This window comes from Oncorhynchus clarkii, chromosome 17, assembly GCF_045791955.1.
Source record: "Oncorhynchus clarkii lewisi isolate Uvic-CL-2024 chromosome 17, UVic_Ocla_1.0, whole genome shotgun sequence".
NCBI classification, from domain to species: domain Eukaryota; kingdom Metazoa; phylum Chordata; class Actinopteri; order Salmoniformes; family Salmonidae; genus Oncorhynchus; species Oncorhynchus clarkii.
In genome coordinates this window covers 46,063,278-46,073,518 of record NC_092163.1, presented here as the reverse complement: position 1 = coordinate 46,073,518, position 10,241 = coordinate 46,063,278, and the positions used below count along the sequence as shown (strand labels likewise).

Sequence of the window (10,241 nt, the reverse complement as noted above, 5' to 3'; positions counted from 1 at the left end):
GACCATGCGTTCTCTTGATAAGTGTGAATTGGACCATTTTGCTATCCTGCCTGAGCATTCGAAGTGTAACAAGTACTTTTGGGTGTCAGGGAAAATGGGAGTAAAAAGTGCACATTATCTTTATGAATATAGTAAGAGTCAACAAAAAATTACTCACTTATTTTTACTTAGTTACTTTACACCACTACCTGCCAAGCAGGGAGGGAGATTTAGTACCACACTAATGCCTTGCTGCTCCCACTGTCTAGCCTAGTGTTGCACATTATTTGTAAGTGGGGTACAGACGTCTTTTAACACATTGTGCCTTATTGTAAACCCCACAGTATCCGTCCAACCCCCATTTATCCCCAGCAAAAAGCCTAGCTATTAGCAACTGTAGTAAACTCAACATGGGCATCTTTTCAGGCAAGTAAACAGGAGTTAATTTATCTAAATTACAATCCTACAATTACTGCTAAATCGACCCTCTAATGTATTCTTCTCCACTCCCTCATGTTGGCACTGATCATTAGCTGACATTCTAGAAGATGCTGTGTCTGGCTGATCCACGTGTCTAGAAGTTTGTTGTTCTTCTTTGTAGGCTCGCACGTCCTTTCAAATAAGTGTAGCCGAGCCTGTGAAAGTAAAACAACTCGAGGGCACGGCCTTCACGTTGGAAAGGTAGTTTGATACACTTGAATGACTTGCTTTAGTTATTTAGCAAGAGTAATGGCACAGAGGTTTTGCTAACGCTCTTTATCTCAACCACTGAGGTGTGATCACAAGTTTATCGAAAACTACAGAGGACATTCAAGGATATTCAACAACAGTGTTATACGAAAAATACATACGCTAGGGGGTGCTCAGTCCTATAGCATGACGGGGGCTTGAAGTTATGCAATGTGCAGTTCATTGCTCTTTAGAAAAACAAAAATAAGATACATTAAAGAATTAAAGATGGCTTCGGCTGAGAGTGTTTCTATATACGATAATCCAAATGTAGCTAGAAATGTTATTAATAGAAAAAGCGAAACTTTTGAAAATAAAACAAACAGTTCATGTTATTCAGAGGGTTTCTGTTGATTTAAAACAACCGTAAAAGTAACAAAATGCATTTCATACAAATTGGTGACATTTTTGTTGTTGTCACCATTAACATGGACGACAAATTATTTTTGAAATAACCTTTTCAACAATGCCCCATGGGCTTGTTCAGTTGAGATAGTTTCAAACAGAAATGCAGTATATGGCCTACACAATTCCCTATTCAGTGTCAGTTCTTGTACAAAAGTATTTTCCATTGGACCTAAAAAACCCAACTCTGACTTCCAGGTCTTCAAAGCCTTGGTCACAACCTTACTTCTGTTTGGACTTCACAGCTGCTTTCAGTTTGGTGTAGAGATATCCACAATTCTTAAAAAGGAAGAAGGAAAGTGGATAAATGAGCACATGGTCAGTGTTTATTGAGCAACAATTTCAGACCCTGGCACTAATGCATAATTAATATTGCATAATCTCACAATAAAATAATATGCTTAATATCCCCGTTGGGAAAATGCACTTTTTTGGATCCAGTGACAGAGTTTGTTGACAAATGGGCAGTCTATGTATACCAAGGTGAACTGTGAATGTCTACCAACCTCGATGGCATAGTAGACTATCGCCAGGTAAGCAGCTATACAGCCCCCAAGGAAGAGGTCAAAGGCTGCTGGCTTAATCCTGGTGATAAAACATGTAGGGAACGAAATCCAGTTAACAATTACCAAACATAATGAAAACATGGAAACAACCTCACAAACCCAGACGATGAAATGCATTGTTTACTTAAATGTGTATGCACTATTCGTATAATAAAAATATGAAAAATATAAGGTTAGTCATTGGATTGGCAAGTGTGGGTGTTTGGATACTGTTTTCCTCATTGGACTAGCACCTAAAATGTGACTGTTTTACACATGTAGTCCTCATACCTATACATCATCATTGGTTGCTCCATTTGGTCAAAAAAGGTAAGTTCAGGATCCCTGAAAGAGAAACAAAACATTACCAATTCACTCTTAACAATCATAATTTCAAGGAACGAAAGGTAGGAAGACGTGTTCTTTATGGCTGTGTGCATGCGCACGTGCGTGCGGCTGTCTGTCTTGTACCTCTTGTCTTGGCGGAAGGTGTGTCTGTGGACCTGGTGCAGATAGTACCTCAGCTCATGTTCCAGAGTGTTCACCAGTATGGTGTGTTTGGGATCCTTATCCAGCTGTGTTGCCCGTGGGATGGACGTCAGGAAGGACATCAGGCTAGACATGCGACTGTCCTGAAACTCCTATACCAGAGATTGAGATGGACTATTGAGGATGCATACTGTACAAGTTTAGGTTATAGGTACAGTGCCTTTTGAAAGTACTCATACCCCTGGACTCATTTCACATGTTGTTGTGTTACAACCTCAATTCAAAATAGATGAAATGTATATATTTTTTCTCACTCATCTACACACAATACCCCATAACGACAAAGGGGAAAAATGTATTGACATTTCAATAAATATTTAATTTACATAAGTATTCACACCCTTTTGCTATGACACTCCAAATTGAGTGTAGGTTCAACCAATGTCCTGTTTCCATCGATCATCCTTGAGATGTCACTACAACCTCATTGGAGTCCACCTGTGGCCAATTCAATTGTTTGGACATGATTTAGAAAGAAACACACCTGTCTATATAAGGTCCCACAGCTGACAGTGCATGTCAGAGCAGAAACTATACCATGAAGTTCAAAGAACTGTCTGTAGATCTCCGAGATAGAATTGTGATGAAGCATATACTGTGTGTATATATATATGAGGAAGGGTATAAAACTATTTCTAGCATGTTGAAAGTTTCCAAGAGCACAGTGGTTTCCATAATTGGGAAATTAAAAAATATATAGAATTACCCCGACTCTGCCTAGAGCTGGCTGTCCGACCAAACTGAGCAAGAAGGACCTTAGCAAAAGGCACGTAAAAGACTGAGATCATAAGGCAAAAGATTCTCTGGTCTGATGAAACAAATGTTACTCTTTGACCTGAATGCAAAGCGATATGTCTGGAGAAAACCAGGCACAGCTCATCACCAGGTCTAACACCATCCCAACTGTGGTGGCAGGATCATGCTATGGGGATGCTTTTCAGCAGCAGGGACTGGGAGAACGGTAAGAAGAGGGAACAATGAATGGAGCCAAATACAGGCAGATCCTTGATGAGAACCGTGCAAACGACCTTAGACTGGGGTAAATATTTACGTTCCAACAGGACAATGATCCCGAGCATACCTCCAAAGAAATGCTGGAATCCCATTGACAATATGTGTAAAGAAAGACTTGAAGATGGCGGTTCACTACTGAGAGAAAAATGCCTGAGTCCAGAAAAGCTGATACAGACAAGATGACTCAAAGCTGTAATCACTGCCAAAGGTACTTCTACAAAGTATTGACTCGGGGGGTGTGAATTCTTATGTAAATTAAGATATTTCCGTATTTCATTTTCAATACATATGGCAACCATTCAAAAAAATACTATGGGGTATTGTGGGTAAATGGGTGAGAAGAAAAAAAATATTTCATCCATTTTGAATTCAGGTTGTAACATAACGTGTGGAATAGGTCAAGGGGTATGGATACTTTATGAAGGCACTCCAAGACGGAATTGTTTCACACAAAAAGTGGCAATTAAGTGTTTCCTTAAGAATGTTAGATTTGTATCTGCATTTGCATTTATGGAACCCCATTAGCTGCCGCCAAGGTAGCAGCTACTCTTCCTGTGGTCCGCGAGAATTAAGGCAGTTATACAATTTTAAAAACATTACAATACACTTATTACATAATTCACTAAGTGTGTGCCCTCAGGCCCATACTCCACTACCACATATCTACAAAACAAAATCCATGTGTACGTGTGTGTATAGTGCGTATGTCATTGTGTGTGTATGCATATGTATGTGCCTATGTTTGTGTTACTTCACAGATCCCGCTGTTCCATTAGGTGTATTTTTACCTGCTTTTTAAATCTGATTCTACTACTTGCATCAGTTACCTGATGTGGAATAGAGTTCCATGTATTCATGGCTCTATGTAGTACTGTGCGCCTCCCATAGTTTGTTCTGGACTTGAGGACTGTGAAGAGACCTCTGGTGGCACATTTTGTGAAGTATGCATGGGTATGCAAGCTGTGTGCTAGTAACTTCAGCTTGTCAACGCCTATTTTGAAAACAAGTAATGATGATGTCAATCTCTCTTCTACTTTGAGCCATGAGAGATTGACATGCACATCATTAATGTTAGCTCTCCGGGTACTTTTAAGGGCCAGCCATGCAATTTTTCCAAGTCCCTCTTTGTGGCACCTGACCACACTACTAAACAATAGTCCAGGTGCGACAAAACCAGAGCCTGTAGCACCTGCCTTGTTGATAGTGTTGTTAAGAATGCAGAGTAGCGCTTTAGTATGGACATCTTAGCTACTGTTGTATCAATATGTTTTGACCATGACAGTTTACAATCCAGGGAAACTCCAAGCAGTTTATTCACCTTAACTTGCAAAATTTCCACATTATTCATTATGAGATGTAGTTGAGGTTTAGGGTTAAGTGAATGGTTTGTTCCAAATGCAATGCTTTAAGTTTAGGAAATATTTAGGATTAACTTATTCCTTGCAAAACATTCCGAAACTAACTGCAGCTCTGTGTTAAGTGTTGCAGTCATTTCAGTCACTGTAGTAGCTTAAGTGTAAAGTGTTGAGTCATCCGCATACATAGACACACTGGCCTTACACAAAGCCAGTGGCATGTCGTTAGTAAAGAATGGAAAAAGCAAGGGGCCTAAACAGCTACCCTGGGGAATTCCTGCTTCTACCTGGATTATGTTTGAGATGCTTCCATTAAAGAACACCCTCTCTGTTCTGTTAGACAAGTAACTCTTTACCCACATTATAGCAGGGGGTGTAAAGCCATAACACATCAATATTTCCATAAGCAGACTATGATCGATAATGTCAAAAGCTGCACTGAAGTCTAACAAGACAGCCCCCACAATCATTTTATAAATCAGTTTCTCTCATCCAATCACCAGTCATCAGATTAACGATTCCCCTTGCATTATGTTTGCACTGTGCATAGGACAGTCAACTTCTGATAAATCTGCTTGGAGCTGATTCAACAGTGTACGCTAAATTGGATGACAGAATTGTTCCTTTCATGACTGTAGTTGCCTTTCCTGATTCTGGTAAAAAATAAAATCTTACCATTTGGCCCTTGAAGACCTGTATGTCTTTTGGGGAACCCTATTGGAAAACAAATTGAGATGAGTTAATTTGTTTCCTCATTGATTAAAATAAAGTATTATTTTGTGTGTGTGTGTGTGTGTGTGTGTGTGTGTTAATACATGTTTTATACCTTGTCAGAGAGATTATACATAAACCGAGCTAGCGATTCTGCAATAACGATGGCATTGCGCTTCATCTTCCTCAAGTCCACGTGCAACCTGTTGGGAGGGTAACAGTCTCATTATGGACCTTTTCCAGACTCTGTAATAATACCAATATGTCTAAGAGTCTAGATACTAGACTGGAAAAATATTGTGGAATATGCATTTAATATACTGTTGTCATTCTACCCTAAAATAAAACAGAGTAGTGCCACTCACACAGTGTCCAGGATGGAGCCTCTGAGTTCAGCTTTGGGGTCCTCCAGGTGAGACAGCGTGAAGCCTGGTATCCTGCGCATGGCATAGCGCTCGTGCTCCCAGGAAACAGTGGACTCCCCCAAGTTGATCTTCTTGTGGACCATCCCAAACCTCACCCAAGGGAACCGGGAAGAAACTACCTACATGAAAGGTGGTGGGATGCATGTACGTTTAGTTCATACAAGTGACATTGGGCCATCAAGCGCCTCCACACTTCCTACAGTATCTGCTGGTGGGAGGAGTTACCTGCTCCAGATGTTGTACGAAGGCATGCTGAGGGGTGCCAGGTTTGGGGGGGCGGGACACGTGCAGGAACATGTCGTCCCCATTGGCCAGCGTGTCCAGACACAGAACAAATGCCACATTGTCATGGAGAAGGCTGGTCTCTGGAGGGAGACAGACCACAAGGATAGAATCAACTTGAGAGAGACATAAGGCAAGGCTACAATCAACCAGACTGCAGGGCTGTTGTAGCAGTGTCCTCCCAGCCATGGATCACCCACTAAACAGCAGATGAAAACACAAGTATGTGGCATAGTAGGTAGGAAAACATGTGTTTAGGGGGCCTACCTCCCTACTGTAGAAGCCGGGTGTACGTGCAGTGGGTAAAGTTTTTAGGGTGTAGATGCTTTATGTTTCTGACTTGAGATGGTTGGTCTTGGTCTAGTCTTCGATAGTTCTGGTCTCTACTCCATAACTGAAAGACGATCAAGTGAAATAACAACTCACCGGCATGATCCATATTCTCCTCTATAAACCTCTTGGTACCCAGGAAGTTATACTTCCCACCGCCAGTCAGGGAGAAAAGAAGATGGTATCTAGAACACAAAGAACACAAGCGTCATTTCAAATGCCCAAACATTCCCTTAAAACCTGATTGGATAAGGTACTATTACTCAAAGTGTATGATATTTGAAATGTAATAGAAATGTAATATACAGTGCATTTGGAAAGTATTCAGACCCTTTGACTTTTGCACTTTGTTATGTTACAGCCTTATTCTACATTAGATTTGTTTTTTTAAATCTTCATAAATCTACACACAATACCCCATTATGAAAAAGCAAAAACAGGTTATAGATTTTTGTAAATATATAAAAAATGTTAACTGAATGATCACATTTACATAACTATTCAGACCCTTCACTCAGTACTTAGTTGAATCCCATTTGGCAGCGATTACAGCCTCAATTCTTCTTGGGTATAATGCTACAAGCTTGGCACACCTGTATTTGGTGGAGTTTCTCTCATTCTTCTCTGCAGATCCTCTCAAGCTCTGTCAGGTTGGATGTGGAGCGTCGCTGCACAGCTATTTTCAGGTCTCTCCAGAGATGTTCGATCAGGTTCAAGTCCGGGCTCTGGCTGGGCCACTCAAGGACATTTAGAGACTTGTTTTCCAAAAGACACTCCTGCATTATCTTGGTTGTGTGCTTACGGTCGTTGTCCTGTTGAAAGGTGAACCTTCGCCCCAGTTTGAGGTCCTGAGCAGGTTTTCATCAAGGATCCCTCTGTACTTTTCTCCATTCATCTTTCCCTCAAGCCTGATTAGTCTCCCCAGTCCCTGCCGCTGAAAAACTTTGCCACAACATGATGCTGCTGCCACCACCATGCTTCACCGTAAGGGATGGTACCAGGTTTCCTCCAGACATGCCGCTTGACATTCAGGCCAAAGAGTTCAATCTTGGTTTCATCAGACCAGAGAATCTTGTTTCTCATGGTCTGAGAGTACTTTAGGTGCCTTTTGGCAAACTCCAAGCAGTCTGTCATGTGCCTTTTAGTGAGGAGTGGCTTCCCTCTGGCCACTCTACCATAAATTGGTGGAGTGCTGCAAAGATGGTTGTCTTTTTGAAGGTTCTCCCATCTCCACAGAGGAACTCTGGAGCCATGTCAGAGTGTCCATCAGGTTCTTGGTCACCTCCCTGACCAAGGCCCTTCTCCCCTGCTTGCTCAGTTTGGCTGGGCAGCCAGCTCTAAGAAGAGTCTTGGTGGTTCCAAACTTCTTCCATTTAAGAATGATGGAGGCCACTGTGCTCTTGGGGAACTTCAACACTGCAGAAATGTTTTGGTACCCTTCCCCAGGTCTGTGCGCGACACAATCCTGTCCCAGAGCTCGTCAAGGGGTCTGAATTTTTTTTCCGAATGCACTGTATATGTGATTAATTATTTTAATTTCATCTATGAATAGTGATAATATTTAATATATATAGTAATCATTTATGCCACTTAGCGACTTAAAGTCATGCGTGCATACGTTTTACGTCTGTAAATAACTAAAAGATAGTGTGTTTAACTCACGCAGGCTGGCTGTGGGGGTTGCTATAAAGTTTCTGGAAAAGACGGATCAGCTCAAGCAAGATGATGACTCCGCTACCGTTGGAGTCTGCTCCATATGACAGCCACTGTTTTACACACGCACCAATATTTTTGATTGAAACTCCGTATTTGTGAATACATTTTTATTTCACTAGTATACGCAGCGTGCAGTTGACTTACTGGAGTAAGGCCGTAGGAGTCGTAGTGGGCCGTGATAACGATGGTGGGCGCATCCTCTCCAGCACCAGGAAGTACACCCTGAAGGCACACTGACCAATCACAATCTGTACACAAGTCTGACTTGGCTATGTTGGGACCAGAAGGCCTAATACAGTATTTCACATCCAATTATAATTCATTCCAAGGTTCATATGCCATAAGAATTGGCTGATGTCCTTGGTCATAGACAGGGTTGGAGAGACTCACCTCCAGAGTAATGATTGTACTGTCAGTGATGGGCTTGATGGGGTTGGTGTTGCTCACTAGAATCTGAAATACGGTGGCTGTGACCATACTCCGGAACACTGACAGAGAGTAAAAGAAAGAAGTTCAAGTTGTGTAATGAAAGATGCTGAACCTATTACATTTATTATTATTAAAATCGATTTTCACATTGCGCTGTATCCCCCTCCTTTCTCTTCCCTCAGTCTACCTCCTTTCTTTCATCCCCTTTACTCATGCCCCTCTCCAACCTTCCTACTCTCCAGACCCTCTTCCTCCCATCCCGCCTTCTCCACTTACCTCGGACCAGTATAGAGGAGGTGCGAGAGGCTGCAGCGTGCTTGACCTCTTCGTACATATAAAGGAGCTGCTCGTCCTCCGGGGTCACGTACACAGGCATGATGGTATCCTTTAACAACGCTTCGCTCTCACTCACCATGAAGGTCTGTATGGAAGCAAAGGGTTAACACTATATTGGATTCATGTGCCACATATCCAGAACTTGAAGGTGCCAGGTAGAGAAAACAGGCATTGTCATAAACCTGTAGATTGTTGTATGCTCCCAAGTGATTGATATTACAATAGAATGGGGCACCAACCCTGATAAAAGGTCTAAGATACCTGTATGATATCCTGGGGGACAGCGGACATGTTTTTGGGTAGCAGGAGGAGTACAGCGGCAGCGCTCTGCCTCAGAGCCTCAAAGTATCGCTCCACGGTGAAGTCCGGCAGCTTCATGATGACACAGCGTCGTGTTAACACTGGTTCGTCTGCTGAGCGGGCCTCCGCCTGCACGATGGCACCGCGACAACCTCCACAGGTCAACACAGAAGTCACATGAAAAAACAGTTCCAAACTTCACTTTGTCTTTCCTGTCTCAATCACAGAAAATAAAAATACAAAATAATGAAAACAGTGCACAAATATCTTCTTTAGGAGTACAGCACAGAAAAAGAAAGCTGCTCCACAGAGCTGCACTATATATTTTGAAATGATAAAATAACATGGGTAAACCTTTCTCTGGTGCAGATACTTAGTATGTCTGGCCAAGTGACCCTACCATGTTTTTCCTGCTGAATGGCATACTGCTGCATCCTATAGGCAGTGAACTCGTAGGAGGATACAGTAGGCAGCACAGAGGCATGCAGGAGCTGAACATACAGCATGAGCAGTGCAGCCACTCGGGGCAGAATTCTCAGCAGCATGGCTCCACGTCCTGATGAGATCCCCTTACTGTCCTGACACAGAAATCTATGGAGGAAGGTTGGCTGTTAAAACAAGCACGATACATGTGCTTATTGAAAACACGATCGCTCAAATAGTATTCCTCTTTTTCAGGAGATTCCCCAGATACGCCAATAGAAAACTCCCTTACTCCTCACCTTACCAACAGATATAGCACTATAGCCAAAGGATTTACGAAGTACCTGAGCAGCTTAGGAGAGACGCATACCATTCTCTCCATGGCCTATGCCCAGAGTTAAGTTGGGGGCCAAACTATCCAAGGAGAGACACTCAGGGCCTGTATGTCTTTACTCACCTGTCTCCTAGGCTCTCTCCCTCTCGGTGAACAGACAGCGAGTTCTCTCCACACCTCCTCGCAGCGTGGACATAGACTAGCCTCTTAAGGGAGAAGGCTCAAGACGCCTCGTTGGTAAGCCGCTAAACCCGTGTCCACCATCTGTCCCTGGGGATAAAGTCAGGCTAATCACCCCCTCTTCCCTTCTCTCCCCTACCCTCCTGGCCTGGCCCGGCCCATAGTTACTGTCACAACCCCAATCACTAGTGGAGGTAAT

The 10,241-nt window shown here is 42.6% G+C and overlaps 1 protein-coding gene across 1 annotated transcript; it reads right to left on the bottom strand.

The window, feature by feature from the left end:
• Positions 1 to 222: 222 nt before the first annotated feature.
• Positions 223 to 10,054, bottom strand: LOC139369774 (BOS complex subunit ncln). Its single transcript, XM_071109037.1, has 16 exons — positions 9,986 to 10,054; positions 9,506 to 9,696; positions 9,067 to 9,257; positions 8,746 to 8,890; positions 8,431 to 8,528; positions 8,185 to 8,262; positions 7,987 to 8,090; positions 6,421 to 6,509; positions 5,938 to 6,077; positions 5,653 to 5,831; positions 5,403 to 5,490; positions 5,252 to 5,290; positions 2,130 to 2,299; positions 1,950 to 2,003; positions 1,620 to 1,698; positions 223 to 1,392 (listed from the first exon to the last, which is right to left on the bottom strand). Exons 2-16 carry the CDS (start codon positions 9,648 to 9,650, stop codon positions 1,336 to 1,338), a joined length of 1,656 nt encoding a protein of 551 aa, XP_070965138.1. The 5' UTR covers positions 9,651 to 9,696; positions 9,986 to 10,054; the 3' UTR covers positions 223 to 1,335.
• Positions 10,055 to 10,241: the final 187 nt, after the last annotated feature.

Excerpts from the sequence above, each read along its gene's own strand:
- LOC139369774 (XM_071109037.1), bottom strand. The coding sequence starts at position 9,650 with ATGCTGCTGAGAATTCTGCCCCGAGTGGCTGCACTGCTCATGCTGTAT. Across the intron at positions 8,263-8,430 it reads GTACAATCATTACTCTGGAG|GGTGTACTTCCTGGTGCTGG; the intron begins GTGAGTCTCTCC and ends GTGTGCCTTCAG. Across the intron at positions 5,832-5,937 it reads TCGTACAACATCTGGAGCAG|GTAGTTTCTTCCCGGTTCCC; the intron begins GTAACTCCTCCC and ends CCTTTCATGTAG.